Here is a 25,490-nt window from a genome sequence, read left to right as displayed (position 1 = left end):
TCGAGATATGCAGAAAATATTTATTTTGCAAAATCGTTTTCATAGCAACATATGCAACGACAACAAAAAAATCCGTCCTCTTCCCAACCTCCCCCAACTCTACAAAATTAACAACCTTCATTTAATTCACAATCTTCAAATTCTGTACACCAAGGTAATGTTTAATATATATATATATATATATATACATATATATATATACATATATATATATACATATATACATATACATATATATATATATACACATACTCAGGAATACATTTTGACAAGAGCAACACCGAGCCGTGGCAAGGCCAGTGCTTTACTACTGTATTCACACCACGGCTGATCTACAACTCCATGCTGACTAGCAAGGCTAGTTCAAGTTCTTTCTTCCTCTTTGATGTGCTCCATTCATGCACGTCTCCCGCTGAGACTTACACTTGATCTTCTGCCAAGATCGCAGTCTATGCACAAAAAGAATTCACAGACGCACCAACTTACTCGGAACACCACCAAAATACGTTAAAATTACTTTGGAAAAGTGTCCTCGTTTGGTTTTGTTGAACGAGTTCAGGTAATAAAATATTTCAAATGGCTCATATGTGGGAAAGCTTCTGGTCTTGTAAACTAAAGTCTTAGTTAATGTAGCATGTTTCCATGGGGCTTAAAGTAAACAGCAATGGAATTTTAATAAAACTTGAAATTACATCTCAAAGTTGAAACCAACAGCTGGAAATCCTGCTTTTGTGTTTCTGCAACACGGAGCACGAAAACGGATGCCTCTCATCAATAGTAACATCGTACGAAACAAAGGATGACACCGTCAACGACAAACACATCGAACTGTTGTCAAGTTCCATGTTATCAGATGATGTAGAATGCTTGATGTGCTCATCATTGATTGGATGAAAAGTGCTCTGATATACATCACATGGTGTCTGTCATAAGTGGGTTAAGAGAGCTGCGACAGATGTCATGTTGTAAGAAAGCTGAAATCAAACGAGTCACTCATTCAAAGTTGCTGTGTGCTTATTCAAAGATAAAAACTAGAGTAAAGCCAATAGCATGCCATCACAAGTCTTTGCTAAAGCAAAGTTGAAAGATGGCAAAACGTTCCACTAGGGATGACCCAATATCAAACTTTGAGTTAAAAAAAAATTCCCGCTTTGACCCCTGTGACCCCAAATCCTCCACCCGCTCAGGCATGAACGAAATCCCAAAAAAGTTACATGGTTTATGTGACTCCCACTGTTGATTGCATATCCGAAGTTCATTAAAAATATTAAAAAAAATTCCGCAATTACATTTTTGGGGGTATTTGACTTTTTTGATCCCACGGGGGGGGGGGGGCAGGGCCAAAAATGATACTGCTCTTGCATCTTCTTGCAATTTGGTGATCACAACTACCAAGTTTAGTGAATTTTCACCAACTGTTTCGGAGGTAGCGTGACGGAAAGACGGACGGAGCCGATTACAGTATCCTTCCTTGTTTATTTCAAAAGGTGTGGGGATAATAAAAATAAATGTAGCTCGGGTTTTATGTTTTTTGGATACCATTTCCTCAGAAGACTGAAAAACCTTCCTTATCCGTTTATTATGGCAATGTTTAATGCTGAAATATCTAACAGACTGGTTTTCTTGTTTAAAAATAGAAAAGGCCTTTGGGGCCCAATGATAAATGCTTTTCCCTATATTGTAAACTAGCAAATACCATCTGTCGCTTCGCTGACGGGAATACACAGAGTGGGTTTGGGAGGAGGTAAGCATGAGGGGAGGGGTTCTCGACTTGTTTGGAAGTGGGACTTGTGGAGAAATGGGAGGGGGGAGGGTAATACAGGATTGAACGAAAGAAGGTACGTTAAAACAGCACATCAATACAGCATGTGAACACCTCCAAGAGATGTCCATGGAAGTGGAGAGGGGAGGGGGGGTTGGGAGGGTAAGAAGGGACCAGGAAGGCAGCGTGAGGGGAGGGGAAGAAGGCAACGGGAAGGCAGCGTGAGGGGAGGGTAAGAAGGCAGCGTGAGGGGAGGGGGGTTGGGAGGGTAAGAAGGCAGCGTGAGGGGAGGGGGTTTGGAAGGGTAAGAAGCCAGCGTGAGGGGAGGGTAAGACAATGGGAAGGCAGCGTGAGGGGAGGGTAAGAAGGCAGCGCGAGGAGAGGGTGAGAATGCAGCGTGCCAGGGCATTACCGGGGCAATAAAACGCACCCAATCAGCAATGTTGTGTTTTTAACCACCGTGTTGAAAAATCTCTTCCTCCTTCATCTTCCTTTTCACTTATCATAATGTGAGTCTCATTCAATCCTTTTCCTCATATTGATTAGATTCAGAAAATGCTGATTATGCAACACCTTTTGAAGCATCAGAAAGCAGGTCACTACTTGCAACACAGGTGAGAAAAGGATACGAAAAGCAGCTATTTCCAAAATTTATTCGTATGATATTTAAAAGGTGAAAGTAAAATTGTATTGCTTTTTTTAGCAATTACACAAAGATTGGTATTTCCATCAGTGAAGGGAAAGGTCTTACTTCTGGTGGCTTTGAAATGAATAACTACGCAAGCAGCTTGGTGAGAGCTCGCCAAGTGGCTTAACCCTTTGAGCCCTGGTGGCTGTTTTACCAGCCACTATTCATACCTCCATATACCTGAGCGGTTGGTTTGCAAGCCACTATTCATACCTCCATATACAAGCCACTATTCAAACTTCCATATACCTGAGTGGTCGGTTTACAAGCCACGATTGATACCTCCATATTCCTGAGTGTTCGGTTTACAAGCCACTATTCAAACTTCCATATACCTGAGCGGTCGGTTTGCAAGCCACTATTCATACCTCCATATACCTGAGCGGTCGGTTTACAAGCCACTATTCAAACTTCCATATACCTGAGCGGTCGGTTTGCAAGCCACTATTCATACCTCCATATACCTGAGTGGTCGGTTTACAAGCCACTATTCATACCTCCATATACCTGAGTGGTCGGTTTACAAGCCACTATTCATACCTCCATATACCTGAGTAGTCGGTTTACAAGCCACTATTCATACCTCCATATACCTGAGCAGTCGGTTTGCAAGCCACTATTCATACCTCCATATACCTGAGTGGTCGGTTTACAAGCCACTATTCATACCTCCATATAACTGAGCGGTCAGTTTACAAGCCACTATTCATACCTCCATATACCTGAGCGGTCGGTTTACAAGCCACTATTCATACCTCCATATACCTGAGTGGTCAGTTTACAAGCCACTATTCATACCTCCATATACCTGAGCGGTCGGTTTACAAGCCACTATTCATACCTCCATATACCTGAGTGGTCAGTTTACAAGCCACTATTCATACCTCCATATACCTGAGCAGTCAGTTTGCAAGCCACTATTCATACCTCCATATACCTGAGTGGTTGGTTTACAAGCCACTATTCATACCTCCATATAACTGAGCGGTCGGTTTACAAGCCACTATTCATACCTCCATATACCTGAGCGGTCGGTTTACAAGCCACTATTCATACCTCCATATACCTGAGCGGTCGGTTTACAAGCCACTATTCATACCTCCATATACCTGAGTGGTCAGTTTACAAGCCACTATTCATACCTCCATATACCTGAGCAGTCGGTTTACAAGCCACTATTCATACCTCCATATACCTGAGCGGTCGGTTTACAAGCCACTATTCATACCTCCATATACCTGAGTGGTCAGTTTACAAGCCACTATTCATACCTCCATATACCTGAGCGGTCGGTTTACAAGCCACTATTCATACCTCCATATACCTGAGTGGTCAGTTTACAAGCCACTATTCATACCTCCATATACCTGAGTTCGGTTTGCAAGCCACTATTCATACCTCCATATACCTGAGTGGTCAGTTTACAAGCCACTATTCATACCTCCATATACCTGAGCGGTCGGTTTACAAGCCACTATTCATACCTCCATATACTTGAGCGGTCGGTTTACAAGCCACTATTCATACCTCCATATACCTGAGTGGTCAGTTTACAAGCCACTATTCATACCTCCATATACCTGAGCGGTCGGTTTACAAGCCACTATTCATACCTCCATATACCTGAGTAGTCGGTTTACAAGCCACGATTCATACCTCCATATACCTGAGCGGTCGGTTTACAAGCCACTATTCATACCTCCATATACCTGAGCGGTCGGTTTACAAGCCACTATTCATATCTCCATATACCTGAGTGGTCAGTTTACAAGCCACTATTCATACCTCCATATACCTGAGTGGTCGGTTTACAAGCCACTATTCATACATCCATATACCGAAGCGGCTGGATTTTTGTTCAGGGAGGCCGTGGTGGGGGAGCCAAAAGTCCAAGGAGCTCAGGGTTCAGAGGGTTAAGCACTCAAGCAAGCAGCAGAACGCCTGGCTTGGCAAGCGATTACCAGTCATGTCAACCCATGCACCCGGAAACGCCCAAGCAATGTCCGAATTGGACAAATGAACACTTTTTTTTTTAGCAGTCGGAACTGCTGCTAAGCTCAATTCTGGAGCTTCAATTTTGGAATTCAACTTGGTTTAAGAGATTTTCGAGGTTATGGCATGTGCGGAAATGAAATAAAGCCGCGAACGATGGCGTTTCCATGCATTTATCATTGCAATGTATATATCCAGCAATTTGGAGGTGTAATCAGCTGTTAGATGACAAGTTATTTTTTTTTATAAGCAACATTCGATGATGCAAATGAGGAAAGTGGGAAAGAAAAAAACAACAACAAAAAAAACTTTATCGTTAAGAAACCGTTGCGGCCTGTTCCAAGTCAAAGCATGGTTGAGCAGGCCAAAAAACATGGTGGCTTCAGATCCCAGCAAGGTAACCCAGGATGCACCTTAAGAGACCCCATGCAGGGAGAGGTGGCAGAGGATGTGCCTGATAAAGGATATAATTAAATAAAGCCGTTAATTATCTTCTAAAGGGGTGTTTGAATTAACCCAAACACCCAATTTTCACTTATGCACTTCCTTGGATTTCCCTTAGTATGTATGCAAAGTTTCAGGCTGCTAGGTTTCATGGTTTTAAAAGTTATGGAGGGGAGACACTGACACACACATACACAAGTATAGATTTCACCTCACCTCAGATGTGAACTTACCGTCCATTCCGTCTCCTTCCCTGCTCCCAGACCCGTCCAAATGATGGCAACCAGCCATCAGTTATGGGTTCATCATAATTAAATGAGGCTCCAACACGACCTGGAGGAAGGTTACGCTTCGCCTCTTGTTGCTCTAATGGAAGGAGAAAGTGAAAAAAATGCAAAAGTTATTGTAGACACTGGAAGGGCCATCCTGAAGGACCAAATAAATTTTATATTCGTTAAGACATTGGGACAAATGATCAGATGTTTAGCCCACCGTTATAGTGTGGTCCGACAGGGATTTCCGTACAACGGCCTCCACCCTCCGAAAATTCGACCCCCCCCTCCCCCAATCAGTGTTGCCAATTTAAGAGTAGTTTTCCAACTTGATAAAGTTGTTTGAAAAAATTATGGTTCAGAAAAAAAACAAAAAAAAAAACAATATTGTTGGTAGTTTGAAATTTTGTTGTATTATATGGTTATGATAGTGAATCAAGGAATTACATAGACTTAAACGTGTACTCTACCAGTCTAAAGTTTTAGAACACCCCCATTTTTCAATTTTTACTGAAATTTAAGTAGTTCAAGTCCAGTGAATAACCTGAAATGGTACAAAGCTAAGCAGTAAACTGCCAGAGGTTAAAAAAAAGTTTTGGTTACTAAAAACTGAAAAATAATATAAATTTCAGAGTTGTTAAAAAGGCCCTTTTCAGGGAACAAGTAATGGGTTAGCAACTGCAGCTGTTCTGCAGTAATGGAAGTAAATTAAACCTTGAAAGTTGATGCAAACAATTCCTTCAGGTGTCCCAACTTTTGTTGATTAGTTACAAACCCTCTGTCTGTATAAAAGCAGTGTTGGAACAGACTGTGTTGCTGCACTCTCTGAAGCATTATTTGGACAATATTGCACTGCAGGAAGTAGTATATTGCTATCATAATGGTGAGAAAAAGACAATTAACAAGGGAAGACAGACAGACCATTATAACCCTTAAAAGTGAAGGTCTTTCCTTTCGAGAAATTGCAAACAAAGCCAAGGTGTCAGTGAGTACAGTTTCCTCCACCATCAAAAGGCACTTGGAAACTGGAGGAAACTGACAGGAAGAGGTCTGGCAGACCCAAAGCCACAACACAATCAGAAGACAAGTTTCTGAGAGTCAACAGCTTGCGTGATAGGTGGCTTACAGGACAGCAGCTTCAAGCACAGCTTAACTATGGTCGAAGTAAGGCAGTCTCTGTTTTAACTGTGAAGAGAAGACTTCGAGCTGCAGGTTTGACAGGTCAAGTGGCAGTAAGAAAGCCATTGCTAAGATGGCAAAATAAGAAAAAGAGGCTTTCCTGGGCCATGAAGCACCACCAGTGGACAACTGAAAACTGGAAGAAGGTCTTATGGACCGACGAATCAAAATTTGAAATCTTCGGTTCATCATGCAGAGTTTTTGTACGCTGTCGAGTAGGCGAAAGGATGGTCCCTCAGTGAGTGACACCAACTGTCAAACATGGAGGAGGAAGTGTGATGATCTGGGGCTCTTTTGCTGGATCCAGTCGGCGACTTGCACAGAGTGGCTGGCACCCTGAACCAAAAGGACTACCACAGCATTTTTCAGCGCCATGCAATACCCTCTGGTCTCTGCCTAGTTGGTCAGGGGTTCATCCCACAGCAAGATAACGACCCAAAACATACCTCCACGCTATGTCAGAACTACCTTGGAAGAAAAGAACAAGACGGTAGGCTTCAAATCATGGAATGGCCAGCAGTCTCCAGACTTAAACCCCATCGAGCTTGTTTGAGATGAACTGGACAGAAGGGTGAAAGCAAAGCAACCTACAAGTGCAACACACTTGTGGGAACTTCTGCAACAGTGTTGGGAAGAATTTTCCGAACAATATTTGATTTCCATTGGAGAAAGAATGCCACGAGTATGTTCGGCTGTTATATCTGCAAAAGGTGGTGACTTTGACGAGTCAAAAATTTAGATTAAATTTTGTTCAACAAAACGATTCCATGATTTCTTTTTTTATCTGAAATTGTTTATTTGTTCTATGCTTTAATTCCAGAGTACATTGCAACATTAAACTGCTTACATTTCAGTAAAAACTGGAAAAATGGGGGTGTTCTAAAACTTTTGACTGGTACAGTATATAAAAGTTGTATCCTTAAATATGTGTTTTGATGCAAAACTCAATGAATAACCGACCAAGTAGAGGCCAGTTAATTTGGTTGCAAATACAAGCAAAGTCCTACAATTCATCACTGCTTCCGACGTCACCCGTTTCCTGTTTTCAAACAACCTGATCTCTGACCATCCGTTTGGATTCTGTCCCAGGCAATCAACTCTGGCCATGCTGCTGCTCCTCTCAGCAATGGTTGGAGGCCTTCGATCTCAAGCAACAGGGTAGGATCGTCTCCCCGGCCATATCTCTGGCATGGGCACAGTCTGGCATCCTGCTTTGCTTGCCAAGCTCTCTGCCTATGGCATAGAAAGCGACCTTCTTTCCTAGTTTTCTGACTTCCTCCACTCGAGCAATCAATGTGTTGGAACCTTTCTTCCCCTCCTCAATAGAACCCTCTCATCCCCTCTCTCAGTGGATGCTGGAGTTCCTGAAGGCAATGTTTTGGGCCCAGTTTTGTTCCTCATCTCGTACATCAATGACCTCTCTATTGCTCTGGAAAACCCTCGATTTATTTTTGCAGACAACTCCACATTGTGTCATACAGCACCCCCAATTCCTGTGCTGTGCAGGTAGCAGCCTCTCCCTCGCTCTTCTCTTCTCTGTGCTGATGTCAATATGATTAGACTCTAGTCTGAGACATGTTCCATGTCTCAGATCAGAGCCATGCCTACAGCCAATGATGCAACTGAGCAGCCATATGGAGACAGAGAGACAGACATCCAGTGGAAGAGGTTCAGTCTCTTGAACCTCTAGGTCTCACCATCAGACATGACCTTTTCTGGGCTGACCACATTTGGTGTAGGTGTACCTGGTTCTAACCGATCCAATTATTGAACTTGCATGTGTTATTTTATTCGTCAGTGGGAACTCAAGGATCAACATGGCACTAATGCAAAAGATAAAATAAAATAAAAATTACATCATACGAGAACATGAGCGCTGGTTTTAATAATTTCCTCTTTTAAGGATGGCATGCTCAATCTGCAAAATTATCAATCTTTTGCTGTATCTAACCAGACAACTTAGAACGTGAGTACAACTAATATTATGACAAGCAATTATGCTGTCTGTAGGTCCAACTGTTTTCATTATAAAAGGGCTAAGGTTTGACTATACATACTGTGTTTGAGAAATGCTTCATACGATGGTCCAATCTCTGGCTTGTCATCCTGGTCTTCCAGGAGCCAAGGTGGGACAGAACCTGGTAACAGCCAAAAATACGAGGTGCTTCTCCAAGTGAAACAGGTTCATTCTGCAGAATGCAGTGTTCCAGAAACCCTAACTCAAAACCAATGTATGTTATGACCTGTGTTTATCCAGGCTTTACCTGTGTGGACATTTCCGAATTCTCCAGTTCCCAGGCTCCCACACATTTTCTGACACTGTCAGGAGCAAATGGAGACAATGGAATGCCTGAAACTGGATCCAATCGCAATCATCTGCTCTTTGTTGCTGCATAGAGCTTTCTGTGCAAGAACTATCAAAAATCAGTTCAGAACTGCAAAGTGCAAGAGATGTGTGGCAGCAAAGTTCCAGAGCTCTTACAATAGAAAATCAAAAGCACGCACACACAGACATTTGTAAGCAAGCACGGGCGCACACGTTCGGTCACCCCACCTACATCATAATGGGCATAGTACTGTTTCCAAACTTTGTTCATGACATAATTCTGACTAGAGAGTTCATACAACACCTTTCCTCCACGCAGTCTTGAGAAACAGGACGTGGGCAAGGTTTGCGAGCGGAAAATTTGACTGGTGGTGACGATGTAAAATGCCATATTTTGTTCAAGTACCGCTAAACGAGTGTTTTGAAAGTTTTTAAAAGGTGATTTGTGTTCTACAGTGTTCAAGTATTCAATCCAAATTAAATAAAAGATTGTAAAGGCTGTAGAAAAAAAAAAAAAAGGAAATTTTTTCGGAAATTTACCGCTGTTGATGCAGCGTCTTTTACACCACCTTATTCAACACGTTACATTAGTTCTTCATGCGTGTTGTTCGTGTCCTTTGTGACATCCTTAAAAACAGTAAGTATCCTGTTTGGAATGATTTTCAATTTTGCTTGACCGCCAGACAGTAGAAAAATTATCTCACTCCCCTCTATGCTTGTGCGATCGGGACAAATTCAGAGACAAAGTACTGTTAAAACTACAGGTTTGTTTTCCAATTCATGTTCTGATTCCTATTCAAAATGTAACATTCAATGTAAATCAAGTCGACTGCAAAAGTTGAATGAACATTGCAAAAATTTATTGGTGGATTTCACGTGCCCTTTTCTTCTGCATCACCTTGAATTCAGTGAGAATTCAGATGTTTTCTTTGCTGTTAAAACAACTGGCAGATACCCGTCTACGACGGGTATGGGGGACAGGACGGATCGCAATACTCGGTTACGGTAGTTTCTTTGGATGTTTTGTGCCGCATTCAACAGCTCAGTTCATATTGGTGGCATGTCTGGGTGTCCATGGTAGCATTTGAGACCGGTCGCTTAACAACAGATTAACAACATGGCAGGATAAAAGTCATAAATGCTGAGTTGAACAAACGTCCTGAACTCGTGGAGTTAGTTAAGTAAAGCACGTCATCTAGGACCCGGCCGTCGGTTTGCCACCGATTGTGACGTCATCGATTCCCTCTTTGAAAATTGTACCTGTATTCGATTTTTTTGAATTCGCGATCACCTGCGTAAATACATGGAACACATAATGTGAAGATTTCGGAAGTATGAACAGAATATGTTCGGAGAAAAGTGTGTTAGAAGTTGCAGGCTTATGCCCATTATATTATGATATATTATGATTATGACGACATTGAATGCCAAGGATATGGACATGTCCTCGGTGCTCGGCGCCATCATTTTCATTCCTTAAAAAAATTAAAAAATTGGGTGAAACTTGATATTTACCAGATATCATACTATAATGGAGCTATGGCATATGTGTGGTATGTACATACTATGGTATGTATGTATCATCTACTCCTCCGAGAGGATTTGACTGAGGAAACTGTAACTTTCAGGTATTAATGAGGGCACCCTGAAGTTGTGCCAGTACAAATTTGATTCCATCAAGTTTTGAAAAAAAAGGTTTTCACTCATCTTGAAATTTTCTTCTTTTGTGGTGGGTGGGGGGGTGGGGGAGGGGGAGAGGTGGGGGATCGGTACTATCAAAGCTATATACCCATGATTTATTTCATATGCACATAGGCAGGAGACACGTTTTTGCTTCATGTGCGTAACCTGGGTTCTTTTTATTTTTGGGAGTGATCGAGGCAGGTCTGTTGCCCATACACCGCTGAAATAAAGGGATGCGTCAGAAGAGCGTATTGCATGCTTGGAACAGGATCGCCCACATGAGGGTTATTCTGCTAGTATCAGTAAATCATAAGATGGTATAAAAGTAATTTTATAATCATAAAGATCTTTTACTCAAAATAATACAACAGGGTAACAACCCTCATCTATCTATAATTCCAGCAATCTCTGTGTGTCTGTGACTGCTGTTTCTCGACAACCACTGGTCCGATCTAATTGAAACTTACCAGGTATATTGCTGGGGCCCTGAGGATGTGCCTTTTCAAGGTTTGATATTAATCGGACAAGTGCTTCCCAAGTGATGGCCATTTATTTACCAACCAATGAAAGGACACGTTGCTGCGTAGGCGTGGCTGCGTAGGCTGGTGCGCAGCCGGCCGACGATGACGTCACATTCCGCGCCGGTTACGATGGGGATCGGTGCCTTAGCTACCATGGCGTAGGAGTGGCAATGGTCAATGGCAGCGAATGTCATGGCAAGCAAAGACAGGGAGGTAAACTTCATATTAATTTGGATTTTAATTACCACTGTGTCTGGAAGTATCACAGCAGTTGTTCAATGCAAGCGATAATTCGTGGAATGCATGTGAACATTCCGTACGGGCACGCACCACTTCCGGATAGTGATGACTTAATGTATTCTAATAATTTCTCGATTTCTTATCCGCATTTATAGATAAACACAATGCACCAATCCAGTCGTCGTTTACGAGAGCGAAGGAACGGACTGTTTGGTTGTTTGAAAGTATTTTTTGGGGAGGGTTGCACGTACGGGCATGCGAGAGCGAAGGAACGGCCTGTGTGGTTGTTGTTTCTGGCTTGTGGTTTGAAAGTTTTTTTTTTTGTTTGTTTTTTTTTTGCACGTTTGGCCACGCATATACAGGCACGCACTAGTATAATTAATATGTTCAGTGAGGTTTCCATAATAAATTTATCAGGAATTTAGGATCGATTCTCAGGTGAGATAGGAGAAGCAAAAAGAGCATCATCTTTGATGTTTCAAAAGCAAAACGTACAAAACCTCCAAACTGTCCATCCTTTTCAAGTGGCATAGAACACTGCTTCCCTTCAGCCTGGTCAGCTTGAATGCTGGAAAGGCAGTGCAGGAAGAACACAAAGGTGAGGCAAAATATAAAACATACATTACGTGCCAAAATTTGGGTGTAAACTCATGGTGGAAATGGTAAGAGGAGTTGTCTGACCTGCAAGAGGAAGGAAAATGCTGCTCGCTTGTTGTGGGGCCAGGAAGTGACCCAGCCTGAATTTCTGGCTGAGAGTCAGGAAGAGCAGTTTGTTTGGCAGAGACAGTCATGAACCAGAAATAATGACAGCAGCGGGCCACCTAATACTACATATATATTCTTTCTCTATCATGGAACAAACTTAACTTCAGCAATAACATCTTACTTATTAAGAGTAATTTATTTAATTTTTATTCAAAAAATAATGACACTTTGGTATCAAAATCAAAGTGAAATAATGCATTATACAATTGCAATGGAATCGATTTAACAATTTGATTTAACAAGTCCTGGGGAATGGAAGGAGGCATTTGAGAAGCATGGGCTGAAGATAAGTACGGAGAAGACTGACGTGATGTGGGTTCGGCAGCAGAGAAAATAAATAATTATCAGGCGAGAGGGGAAGGAGATCAGACAGGGAAATAGGCTTGAGTACCTGGGAGGAAAAGTGACCGGGGATGGTAAGTCGGTTGCAGAGGAGGATTCAGGTGGGTGTGAATGCATGGAGGAGGGTGGAGGGAGTAATGGTAGACAGAAAGTCATCAAGGAAATTGAAAGGGAAAGTTTGTGTCTTGTGTGACCGACATTTACGGTCTCAAAATAGGGGGACTGACAGAGACAATAACGGAGTTTGTAGGTCTGCGAGAACAACTGTGTCAGGAGGATTGTGGGAGCGAAGAATGTGGATAGAAGGAGAATGGATGAACCGAGAGAGGAGATTGGTGTGCAGATCAGTAAAAAGGCATCTGAAGTGGGCTGGACACTTGGTGTGGATAGGGGAAGAGAGAAGGGCAAAGAGAATGGATAGGTTGCAGGAGCAAGGTAGGAGGAAAATAGGTAGACCACGGTTGAGATGAGGGATATCAGTACCGTGGGGGGTTGGAGAGTGGAGAAAGATGGCTGAGAACAGGGGGAAGTGGAGTAGTGTGGTCGAAGCCAGGCAAAAGAGTGGTACCGTTGGACTTCACCCCTTATAAAGGGAAGAGAATAAGAAGAAGAAAATGAAGGTTAAAAGAAAATGTGATAAAAAGAGAATGTGTACGAGGATCTGATAACTGTGATTGCCACGTGAATGAGAAACACGAATGTCTGATACAAAGCAAAGGAATGCAAACCTCTTTTTAGCAGATACGAGGTGGAAAAGTAAGATGGGATACATTTTAGATTCAAGAAGAGAATCTTTTGTGACTTTGCCATCGAAGGTGGCCGGCGGTTATATGTATTCACCCTTGTTTGGTTGTTTGTCTGTGAGCAGGATATCTCAAAACGTTATGGATGAATTCAGATGAAACTTGTTGGACAGGTTGGTTGTGTGACAAGGACGAACAGATTAGATTTTGGTGAAGATCCAAATCCGAGAATTATTGAAGCGATTCTTAACTATTGAGAGATAGAGCCAAAAATGATATATCGCACGATATCTGAAAAAAGTTATGGACGGACTTGGAGAAAACTTGGTGGATGAGTTGGGGAGGTGACAAGAACAAGCCAGTTCGATTTTGGTTCAGGTCTGGATGCAGATCCGACCTATCAGTGGGATACAAAACATAAACTGTTCAGCCTGGTGGAGGTATATGCTCGACCGAGTGCCGTTCTAGTCACTACTGTACCTAATCAAGATGATTGCACTAAAGTCCTGCTTCATGAACCACACAGGAGGGTTTATGGTGAACTGGTATCAATGGCAGGATAGCCAACAGTGAAAAGGATTGGGATCTCAAAGGAATAAAGTCCTAATTTAAGAAGCATGAAATAAAGATAGGCCAACCATCATAAGGTACATACGCCAAAACATATTCATACACACGATCATAAAAGGAATACTCACGATATTTCACAGACCAGTGTTTATGTGTTTGTCGTGCTACTACTCCTACAGTTCTGGACCGATTACATCCAGACTTGCTACATAGGATCAGCATGACCCCAAATAGTGTATAGGGGTGTTTTATCTTTATCATTGGTCTTGGTGGGGGGGGGGAGGAGGAGGGTTGAGAGGGGACACAAATTCTCTACGTAAATGTGTATCATGTAGAATGCCTCCAGGTAATGGAGGGTATTACAAGTCTGCACCATTTACAGTACAGTATTCCTGTCCAGTTTTCCAGTACTGTGAGGTGTTGTGAATTATAGGCAGTAGGTATGTTTTTCCTTCATGCACGTAACCCGGGTTATTATTGGTTTTTTTTCGTATACAGAGCTGTCAGTTGCCCATACACCACCTAAATATAGATATGCGTCAGAAGAACGTGTTGCATGCTTGGAACAAGATCGCCCGTTGGGCAGGTATTCTGCTAGTTGTAGAGAAAACCCTTGAACAAAAACTGCTGTTTTCGTGCGATTAGACAAGGGGTTACGGGGTTGCACAAGAAACTTGTATACAATTGATGTTAAACCAAGCGTCACATTTGCACGTGCTCGGGAGATTGACGATCCTTCAACAGTATACTGCACATGTGCATGCTGCTGATGGGTACAATGCTTCTGTATCATGTGAATCTCGGATACAGTCACCCATGTACTAGGCTATCCGTGTGGTTAGCCTGCTGAATGGTCACCAACCTCTATGAGCAAGTTACGACGTTTATCTTCCATCTCACGGATCTGAACAGCTGTCTGTAGGGACATGGGGATAAAACAAGGCCAACAAAGGCAAAATAAGTCATCAAAAAAAAAGTTAACAAGGCATCAATAACAAATAATTTGACATAAATTCACACGTGTGGGAAAATAATCAATATATCATGGAGGGGGAAAGTATGTTGTATGTACGTTACATCCACTCCTCCGAGAGGATTTGACCGAGGAAGACAAAACTTTCAGGAAATACTCAGGACACCCTGAAGGTGTGTTTCGTAAAGTTTTGTTCGATTCCATCGAGTTTTAAAAAGGAAAGAATTTCCACCCATCGTGGCATTTTCTTCCTTTGGGAAGCCTGGTATTAGCTTAACGGTTGAGGTGGCTGGCTTAAGGTTTCAGGGTCTCGAGTTTGAGCCGCTGTCGGAAATAACAATTACAAAAAGATGAGGATCTGTTGATGTGCAGGCCACCTTAAGGCAGAAAAACACGTTTAAAGCCCTTTGAAGCATCCGAGCCTTTGAAAACCACGCACTTATACCTGATCTCGAGCGGAAGGTTCTTTCAACCCTCGACTCTGACTCTACTATTGGACCGGACGGCATCAGCTCACGTGTCCTAAAAAGGACTGCTCTGCTCCTCCTGCACATCCACTCTCTGCCCTTTTCACGACGCAATCTTCCATCTGCTTGGAAATCCGCCAACATCACTGCACCAAATACAAAAGGAGCAAAAACAGATCCCCCTCAACCTCAGGCCAATCAGCTTACTACCAATCATCAGCAAGATCATGGAATCCATCATCACAGTTGATATGAAATCCTTCCTTTTCTCCAACAACCTCATCTCAGTTCACCAATTTGGTTTCAGACCAGGTCACTCCACCTGGGACATGCTCCTACTCTCCCAACAATGGGTGGAGCCCACCAATGTCAGATATGAGATCAAGGCCATCTCTCTGGACATGTGTCATGCATTTGATAGTCTGGCATGAGGCCTTACTCTCCAAACTCTCTGCCTATGGGCATCCAAGGCCAACTCCACATGTGATTTACTGATTTCCTCTCCTCTCGAAGCCAATGTGTGGCACTCAACAGAATCCCTTCATCTTGTCTCCCTGTCAAGGGTGGTGTGCCCCAAGGCAATGTTCTGGGCCCAGTCCTTTTCCTGGTCTTCATCAATGATCTCTCTCATTCTCTGGAAAATCCTCTTTATATATTTGCTGATGACTACCGTTTGCCGTGACATGCCTCATCCTTGTCTCCAGACCTTGAGAAAGCCTTGTGTTTGCTTAACGGTTCAAGGTGGCTGGCTGAAGATCTCAGCGGTCGATTTTGAGCCTGACTGCCGTTGAGTTAACACCAAGTGGGGTTGACTCAGCCTGTCATCCTTCCGAGGTCAGAGAAATGAGTACCAGTGCACTAGTAAGAGGGCACTGCATCAGCGGAATAGCCATGCCCCAGGAAATGATGCAACCAGCAGCCACAGGTTGCATACGATAACTCACTAGCTCAACCTTGGAAAAAATGGTATCACAAGCTGTTCAAACACATGGAATATATGTCTTTCAATCCTGACAAATCTCACTCTCGCTCTCTCTTTCCGAAAGGACTGTGTGGCAAATCGTCTTGTATACTTTCTAAACAATCCTCTTGAGGAAGTTCAGTCATTCAACCTCCTGGTTCTCACTATCAGCCATGATCTTTCTTGGGCAAACCACATTTCAAAATTGTCTTTCAAAGCCAGTTGCTGACTGGGCATCCTCCGTCGTACAAAGTCCTTCGTTGGCACACCTGAACTATCTACCTCACAGGGCCTTGATCCGCAGCTTGATGGAGTACTGCTCTCCCCTCTGGGCTGGCTCCCCTGCCTCACATGTTGCTCAGCTTGATGCCATGGAAACAAAGGCCTTTAAGATCAATGGAATCTCCCACGATGCAGCTGGATCTATGGGTCTATGATTTCGCCATCGCAGACAGGTCGGTGGTCTCTCTGTCTTCTACCGCCTCCTTTCTGGTCTTGCACCCTCTGCTCTTTCCATGCTTTGTCCCCCCCCCCACACCCCTCAGGTTTCTGCAGGGAACACACAGTCCACCATCAACCCCCTTCTGATGAAACTACCTAAATCCAGGATCACTGCTCACCTCCATTCATTTGATCCTCTTTTTCGCACATCCTCTTCAATCTCATTCTTCCCTCCAGATTTTCAAGACAGTTGTTCACCACCATCTCAGATTGTTCCCAATCCCAAACCATGATCTTTTCTACGCTCGTTAACCCCATCCAAATCCTGTTTTCCCCTCCTTGGAGCTTCCTTCTGTATCCATTTTGTCCACCCCATGCACGGGTGTTTTGCATTCTGTTTTTGTCTGATATGTCCTGATCCGTTCACTGTCCTCGTTCTTCCATGAGACTCGACTAGGTATTATATATATAAAAAAAAAGGTTAAACGCGCATCACATTTGAGAAAGGCAGCTCTCCAGTTCATTTCTTTTTACTTTCCAACATCCCGCTCAGTGTCACTTCTGCGCCTGTGGCAGTTTAAACATTTGTATCATTGAATGGCTGTCAAGTACCGCTGTACAGCTGCAGAGAACCCGGTAAAGGCACAACAAGTCCAAGGAGACTCCTCTGACATGCCAGGGTTATTGTCAACCTGCATGATGACAAATAAGCTCATGAACCATCAGACAATGGATTCTGAAATTAGTCGGTGGATGTTAAAAACCCCACGGTGTCCTTCTCAAAAATTATTGCCGGCTCCCTGGCAAAATTCCAATTTTTTTCAAACTCAGGCGAGACAGCTTCGAAGTGAGTGTGCATACCTCGAGGCTATCCTGCCAGCCCCAGATCCAGCCACCTGTGTGCCACATCCTGAGAAAGCTTGGTAAATGAGGATGAGAAATCACAAGAACCAGGTAACCCCTCTCTCACAACCATTGACAAAATGGAAGAGCAGTAGAAGGCCATGTGTTGCATAAGAGAGACAAAGTAAACAGGATGAGAGATGTCATGGTATTAGAAAACAAGTGTCTTAAACAATTCAGTCGGGAATCAGAGGAAAAGAGACATATTTAGTGTAATGCACAAATAATAGGTCAAAAAGAAAGATTATTCAAATGACGTGGTCACCATTCAGCCCCGGCTGCTTTTTTGGCACGAGTTTCGGAGACGACTTGCATCAAACTTACCTGCATAATCGCATCGTCACATTTTCTTTCGAATGCCGATAAAGCCAGAACAGCAGCCTCCAAATATCTTGAAAAAGATGTTCAATGAAGTTAGAAGCACAAAGATAACAATCAGTTGTTCGTAATGCACGGCGCAGCATAAGGGGCCACATGCATTCATTACGTGCAGTTGGCGAGACAACTAAGCACCACTTATTAGAAAGCCCAAAACGTTAACTTACTTGTGGTAGTCGCTCTCATCCACCACAAAATTGGCCTTCAGTTCTTTGGCCACTCGATGCACGTGGCAAAAACGAGGCAAACTTCTTCGGTGCTTCGCCCTATTACAAACACGGTGCGTGGTTACCTGGACAATCGTCGAGTCACTGTAATATTTTCCGATACAGGTGACGAGGCTTATAGAAAAAAAAAATCTCAGAAACAGAGGAGCGCCAGGTTGACAAATGAACAGCGAGAGAAGGGGGGGGGGGGAACACGGACAAGGTAGATGCACATAAACATAAATGAGTGTAGATGAGCTGCAGTTCAACAAAGTGATTGGTGTTGACAAAGGGAGAAGAGTTCCAGGTGAGAATTAGGAAACACAAATAAGCATTGCCTTGAAGGACTGGATAGAAAAGCATGATAAAGTAAAAGGAAATTTTTTAATACATTTTTTTTAACTAGAAAAATATAATTTAACGCGAATGCGTCGATGGATCCGCCTCCGCCCGCATTAGATGTCAACCCATTATCATGTTTGATCTCAATGAAAGGTCACATGAAAGAGTGTTCGAGACAGTAAACTCCAGGTGATTCAAACTGCAAAATGATTTTCAAAGAGCACATGACCTTTCCATTGACCTGTTGAACCCACAATTGAATCGGTTCATCTTTGCATCGCCGTCCATACTTGTACCATGTTTGGTTGAAAACCCTGATGAGGTTCACAGGTTATTGTGGGAACAAAGATTTTCAATTAAAAGCCACGATAGGCCTTTGCCCTTTTGACACTAACATCCAACAAATTCCTCCACACAACATCGTGCTGACTTGTACAAAGTTTCGTCAAAATCCCTTCAGCGGTTCGAAGGTTATCGCGGTAACGAAGATCTTGCGACGCACGCACGGACGGACGGACAGACAACCAAAAAACATATTGCCTCCGGCATCTTCGGCTGCGTATGCATAGATAATTAGAGATGAGCTTGGAGATTGGGAGACAACCAAGTGATTGGTTACTACATGTACATACATGACCGACAAGGCTCAGGTAAGGCAAAGGGTCGTGAAGGGACGACAATTAAGAACAGAGGAAAGGCCACAGAAGCTCGTCATATTCTTCTTGAATGACTTACCCGGCACAATGCTCCAAGATCCCAGCTGCCAGGAGTACAGCCCGATTAGCAGCGGCGCTGTGTCTTGGGGCCTCACATGAACAAACTGGGCACCAGAACATTGCATTCACCGCCACATCCTCTCGCCGAGCAACACGGGGAGTGGAAATACACCGTCGAGCTTCAATCACCTGCCCGATCAACAAAAAGGCATCGTGTGAAGCTTCGAATAATAAAATTTAAATAAATAAACATACATCATCCATAACATAATAAGATCGGTCAAATCTCAAGGAAGGGCTATGTGATAGACTAGAGGAACGAGTGACCCTTTCCGACCACATATTGCTTCTGCAATATCAGCTTCTTTAAACCTTATCTTGTGAAAGAGCTTTAAACATGACTCAGCAAAAAAAAACAAAAAAAATAAATAAAAACCTCAATGTCTCAATTATGGATTCATTCCTTTGTTTGTATGTAGCACAAAGCTGTGGGGGCGGCTGTGCCGCTGATGCAGTGTCCTCTGCTGGTTCGGACAGGAATTTTGAATTTGTTCAGGGTTCTGGCGATAGCTCGCCGACTCTTCACGAAAGACACCGTGGGATCGTTAACGTCCACCAACGAATGTCGGCCCATCAGAGGGATGGCACACGCACATAGATGGATCAGCCTACCTGAGAAACACGGGGAGTCAGGATTCAAACCCAGGATAGACGGCTTAGAGACGAGTGTGCGCACCTCGAGGCCACCCTGTCATCTCAATTCTGTTTCGACATCAAAATCCTACATTTCAAATCCGCTTAAACCAATCTTAGACTTCCGCAGCTCTCTTTATCCCATTACTGTCATTTTTTTATATTCAAGGAAGTACAAAATGAGAGCTTGACAACAAAAAGAGAAATTCACTGATTTCACTATCAACTCAGATTTCATTTGGTTCACTCTGCGACTGCCTCGAACAAGTTAACAAAAGATTTCATGATACATGAAGCCGATCCATGAAAGGTAAATCGCAACACAACTGCTGGTTCACCGAGTGACGACAAAGCATGGTTCACCTTTGCCAGAAAGCTATTTGTGATCCGGGTCACGGCTTTGCGGTGGCACGACGTGTAGACATGACCTCGACGAGAATCGAACATGGTGCGTTGGCACAGCTCGCAGAAAGGCAGGTCGACGCCTTCCATCACCTGTACGAGAAAGCAGGTACTTTCCGAAGGGAGACAGTAAAAACGTGCTGCAGGTAAAAGGTGAAGCCATCTGAGATAGTCATGTCATTCAATTCCAATTCAGCCTCATTGAGAATATTCAAAACGGTGCCACATATCAAAACTAGAGGGGGAGCACTCGGGAGAGTGCAAAACCTCCGCCGCCAATACTGCTGGGTCACTCAAGTGAACCTTATATCTTATTCATCAAATATGATGTCAACAGTGCTGACAGGGTTATAGTTCTTTTCTCCAACATTTTTTTTTTGGGGGGGGGGGGGGAGTTGGAAATCACTTAAAACATGTAGAAATGCAAAAAAAAATCAAAATTTTGTTTAAAAAAAAGTTGCAAAAATTTTTTTTTTTCTAACAATTTTTTTTAGGGGGGGTTGGAAATCACTTAAAACATGTAGAAATGCAAAAAAAATATTTTTTTTCTCTAAAATTTTGGGGGGGGGGGCAAAGTCCAAAATCTAATGGCATGATCCTTGGACCATACCTAACCCCCCCACCAGGTTTCGTCGAAATCCGTCGAGGAGTTTTTTCCATAATACTGTTCACAAACAAACAAACAGAAAGGGGTGAAAACAGTAACCTCCGATCTCCGATGGCGGAGGTTAACAAACACAGTGTGTGTGTGTGTGTGTGTGTGTGTGTGTGTGTGTGTGTGTGTGTGTGTGTGTGTGTGTGTGTGTGTGTGTGTGTGTGTGTGTGTGTGTGTGTGTGTGTGTGTGTGTGTGTGTGTGTGTGTGTGTGTGTGTGTGTGTGTGTGTGTGTGTGTGTGTGTGTGTGTGTGTGTGTGTGTGTGTGTGTGTGTGTGTGTGTGTGTGTGTGTGTGTGTGTGGAGGGGCAGTATCGTAACAGTAGGACAAAAGCACTGAAACAAATGAACAAGAGGAGAGGGGAGGTAGTGAGATTGGGGGAGGGAGTGAGATTGGGGGAGGGAGTGAGATTGGGGGAGTGAGTGAGATTGGGGGAGTGAGTGAGATTGGGGGAGGGAGTGAGATTGGGGGAGGGAGTGAGATTGGGGGAGGGAGTGAGATTGGGGGAGGGAGTGAGATTGGGGGAGGGAGTGAGATTGGGGGAGGGAGTGAGATTGGGGAGGGAGTGAGATTGGGGGAGGGAGTGAGATTGGGGAGGGAGTGAGATTGGGGGAGGGAGTGAGATTGGGGGAGGGAGTGAGATTGGGGGAGGGAGTGAGATTGGGGGAGTGAGTGAGATTGGGGAGGGAGTGAGAGATTGGGGGAGGGAGTGAGATTGGGGAGGGAGTGAGATTGGGGGAGGGAGTGAGATTGGGGGAGGGAGTGAGATTGGGGGAGGGAGTGAGATTGGGGGAGGGAGTGAGATTGGGGGAGGGAGTGAGATTGGGGGAGGGAGTGAGATTGGGGAGGGAGTGAGATTGGGGGAGGGAGTGAGATTGGGGGAGGGAGTGAGATTGGGGAGGGAGTGAGATTGGGGGAGGGAGTGAGATTGGGGGAGGGAGTGAGATTGGGGGAGGGAGTGAGATTGGGGAGGGAGTGAGATTGGGGGAGGGAGTGAGATTGGGGGAGGGAGTGAGATTGGGGAGGGAGTGAGATTGGGGAGGGAGTGAGATTGGGGGAGGGAGTGAGATTGGGGGAGAAGTGAGATTGGGGAGGGAGTGAGATTGGGGGAGAAGTGAGATTGGGGAGAAGTGAGATTGGGGGAGAAGTGAGATTGGGGGAGGGAAGTGAGATTGGGGGAGGGAGTGAGATTGGGGGAGGGAGTGAGATTGGGGGAGGGAGTGAGATTGGGGGAGGGAGTGAGATTGGGGGAGGGAGTGAGATTGGGGGAGGGAGTGAGATTGGGGGAGGGAGTGAGATTGGGGGAGGGAGTGAGATTGGGGGAGGGAGTGAGATTGGGGAGGGAGTGAGATTGGGGGAGGGAGTGAGATTGGGGGAGGGAGTGAGATTGGGGGAGGGAGTGAGATTGGGGGAGGGAGTGAGATTGGGGAGGGAGTGAGATTGGGGGAGGGAGTGAGATTGGGGGAGGGAGTGAGATTGGGGAGGGAGTGAGATTGGGGGAGGGAGTGAGATTGGGGGAGGGAGTGAGATTGGGGGAGGGAGTGAGATTGGGGGAGGGAGTGAGATTGGGGGAGGGAGTGAGATTGGGGGAGGGAGTGAGATTGGGGAGGGAGTGAGATTGGGGGAGGGAGTGAGATTGGGGGAGGGAGTGAGATTGGGGGAGGGAGTGAGATTGGGGAGGGAGTGAGATTGGGGGAGGGAGTGAGATTGGGGGAGGGAGTGAGATTGGGGAGGAGTGAGATTGGGGGAGGGAGTGAGATTGGGGGAGGGAGTGAGATTGGGGGAGTGAGTGAGATTGGGGGAGTGAGTGAGATTGGGGAGTGAGTGAGATTGGGGGAGTGAGTGAGATTGGGGGAGTGAGTGAGATTGGGGGAGTGAGTGAGATTGGGGGAGTGAGTGAGATTGGGGGAGTGAGTGAGATTGGGGGAGTGAGTGAGATTGGGGGAGTGAGTGAGATTGGGGGAGTGAGTGAGATTGGGGGAGTGAGTGAGATTGGGGGAGGGAGTGAGATTGGGGGAGTGAGTGATGAGATTGGGGGAGTGAGTGAGATTGGGGGAGGGAGTGAGATTGGGGGAGGGAGTGAGATTGGGGAGGGAGTGAGATTGGGGAGGGAGTGAGATTGGGGGAGGGAGTGAGATTGGGGAGGGAGTGAGATTGGGGGAGGGAGTGAGATTGGGGGAGGGAGTGAGATTGGGGGAGGGAGTGAGATTGGGGAGGGAGTGAGATTGGGGGAGGGAGTGAGATTGGGGGAGGGAGTGAGATTGGGGGAGGGAGTGAGATTGGGGGAGGGAGTGAGATTGGGGAGGGAGTGAGATTGGGGGAGGGAGTGAGATTGGGGAGGGAGTGAGATTGGGGGAGTGAGTGAGATTGGGGAGTGAGTGAGATTGGGGGAGTGAGTGAGATTGGGGGAGTGAGTGAGATTGGGGGAGTGAGTGAGATTGGGGGAGTGAGTGAGATTGGGGGAGTGAGTGAGATTGGGGGAGTGAGTGAGATTGGGGGAGTGAGTGAGATTGGGGGAGTGAGTGAGATTGGGGGAGTGAGTGAGATTGGGGGAGTGAGTGAGATTGGGGGAGTGAGTGAGATTGGGGGAGTGAGTGAGATTGGGGGAGGGAGTGAGATTGGGGAGGGAGTGAGATTGGGGAGGGAGTGAGATTGGGGGAGGGAGTGAGATTGGGGGAGGGAGTGAGATTGGGGGAGGGAGTGAGATTGGGGGAGTGAGTGAGATTGGGGGAGTGAGTGAGATTGGGGGAGTGAGTGAGATTGGGGAGTGAGTGAGATTGGGGAGTGAGTGAGATTGGGGGAGGGAGTGAGATTGGGGGAGCGAGTGAGATTGGGGGAGTGAGTGAGATTGGGGGAGTGAGTGAGATTGGGGGAGGGAGTGAGATTGGGGGAGGGAGTGAGATTGGGGGAGTGAGTGAGATTAGGGGAGGAAACACATTAAACCGTCAGTAAGAGGGCACAGGTAGTGACAGGTGGAGTTAATGGGAGCAGAAGGCCACGTGGAAGGATACAGATGGCATGACATGTATGTGCACCGCTTCCCTGGAAGGAGAAAGAGGGAAAGAGGGAAAGAGGGAAAGAGGGAAAGAGGGAAAGAGGGAAAGAGGGAAAGAGGGAAAGAGGGAAAGAGGGAAAGAGGGAAAGAGGGAAAGAGGGAAAGAGGGAAAGAGGGAAAGAGGGAAAGAGGGAAAGAGAGAAAGAACATCCATTTTGTGAGTTTAATCATGAAGGGTTCACAGAAACAACGGTCACGTTCTGGAGCTGTTGAGAGAGAGCAAACAGAGCAGCACCGAATAGGAAGCGTATGGGGGGAGGGGGGGGAAAAGAGGGTAAAGAAAACAAAAAACAAACCACAAGTTTCCCACTTGTCCGTCATATAAACATTTCCATTATTTCCACCAAATAACATACAACATCAACACAAATCCCGCCATATTTGCGTACGTAATAAATGGTGTAGGCCTACTCTAGTCGACTGTATTGTAGAGGAAACAGCTTCGGTGAAAACACCGCGACGACGTTTCATTTGGAACGGTCATTAAAATTAATTAACGTTCAACTAAATCCACCCACTTGGTCGTGAGAAAAGTAATTCCAGACACACGCGGTAAATACAGGACCATAAAACGAACCCCGAGTCGAATGTCACTCACGTCGTTCAAGGGTTTTGTTGAACCGATAGTACTTCTGTCGTCACTTCCGCTTCCTTCCTTCCACAAAAGTGCTGCTTCAGCAGAAGAAGATTATTACCCACTGATCTTTACCACTTGATTGGTCACCACGGCTCCGTGCTTGAAGCCACCGGAAGTGCACTATCCGCCATCTTGTCTCTCCCAAAAGAGGCGAACTGTGGCCTGGCCGATTTTCCAAAATAGATTTCAACTTCTGTCGAATATTTTAATGGATTTTGAAGTGAATGACTGTTCCTATTACTCAATCGAATTCCGGAAAATTCCCTTGGAGCTCCTTGGCAATTGCAAGGAGGCGAACAATGCATATTATGAGGCCCGACACGGGGTTGGATCGGGAAACAAACATAGGCCTAACATCCAAGTTACATTATGCTCCAGGTCACTTCATCAATAACAAAACAAAACTAAAGTCTTGTTTTTTTTTAATGTTATTTAGAGAGAGGGGTGAAGAGGTTTTCCAAATTTGCAGATGACATAAAGCTTGGAGGGAAGGTGGGTAGCAGAGGGGGTGGTGATCAGATTCAGGAAAGTGTTGATACTCTCATAGATTGGGCAAAAGATTGGAGAATGTGATTTAACCTGAGCAAGTGTAAGGTGTTGGGGATGGGGAAGAACAATATAAATAGAGATTACAGGATACAAGGGGTAATGTTTGAGTGCGTCACATGGGGTAAGGATCTCGGGGTGGTAAGAGATATGGGAGGTAAGCAGGCAGCAAAATGTGAAGCAAATCTGGTTTTCAGTTGTATTTGAAGGGGGATCAATTATAATATATCAAAAGAGTTGTTAACATAGCCCAGGAATTTAGTGAGGGCCACATCTAGAATATTGTGTGCAGTCTTGGTCACCACAACTCAGGAAGGACAGAGCTGCCATGTCGAAGGGTTCAACGCAGGACTAACAGATTGATTCTGGGCCTCACTCCACTCAATTGAAGGAGACAGGGCTTTATGCAATAGAAAGAAAGAAGTTATGAGGCGATATGATCGAGATGTTTAAGGTATTGAAGGGCATCGACAAAATAAGTGCAGAACAATTATTCAGCAGAGTAGACACAGTGATCGCACCAGGGGCATTGCTTGAGAGTAAAGAAGAGTCGAGTTAAGAAGGTAGTGAGGTACGGGTCTTTCACTCAA

At 44.8% G+C, this 25,490-nt stretch overlaps 1 protein-coding gene across 4 annotated transcripts; it reads right to left on the bottom strand.

Annotated features, from left to right (window-relative positions):
- On the bottom strand, positions 1-24,465 carry CENATAC (centrosomal AT-AC splicing factor). Of its 4 annotated transcripts, none has more exons than XM_085855409.1 (12): positions 24,316-24,465; positions 19,971-20,102; positions 18,934-19,103; positions 17,818-17,916; positions 17,597-17,663; positions 14,390-14,443; positions 11,789-11,856; positions 11,603-11,675; positions 8,602-8,656; positions 8,395-8,475; positions 5,120-5,252; positions 1-449 (listed from the first exon to the last, which is right to left on the bottom strand). In XM_085855409.1, the coding sequence occupies exons 2-12, from the start codon at positions 20,097-20,099 to the stop codon at positions 359-361; spliced, it is 1,020 nt and encodes a 339-aa protein (XP_085711535.1). In that variant the 5' UTR covers positions 20,100-20,102; positions 24,316-24,465; the 3' UTR covers positions 1-358. The 4 variants fall into 4 exon arrangements, with proteins under 4 accessions (XP_085711535.1, XP_085711537.1, XP_085711536.1 ...); XM_085855411.1 differs by having other exon boundaries at positions 19,971-20,121; positions 24,316-24,401; XM_085855410.1 differs by having other exon boundaries at positions 24,107-24,316.
- Positions 24,466-25,490: the final 1,025 nt, after the last annotated feature.

The sequence above is a fragment of the Eptatretus burgeri genome, chromosome 14, assembly GCF_056783735.1.
Source record: "Eptatretus burgeri isolate ZD-2024b chromosome 14, Ebu_testis_v1, whole genome shotgun sequence".
In the NCBI taxonomy this organism is placed as follows: Eukaryota; Metazoa; Chordata; class Myxini; order Myxiniformes; family Myxinidae; genus Eptatretus; species Eptatretus burgeri.
The sequence above is the reverse complement of the archived record's forward strand: the minus strand, read 5'-3'. Positions and strand labels throughout refer to the sequence as shown.

Excerpts from the sequence above, each read along its gene's own strand:
- CENATAC (XM_085855409.1), bottom strand. The coding sequence starts at position 20,099 with ATGGAAGGCGTCGACCTGCCTTTCTGCGAGCTGTGCCAACGCACCATG. Across the intron at positions 17,664-17,817 it reads GATGAGAGCGACTACCACAA|ATATTTGGAGGCTGCTGTTC; the intron begins GTAAGTTAACGT and ends ATCTTTTTCAAG. Across the intron at positions 11,676-11,788 it reads CATTTTCCTTCCTCTTGCAG|CATTCAAGCTGACCAGGCTG; the intron begins GTCAGACAACTC and ends CTGCCTTTCCAG.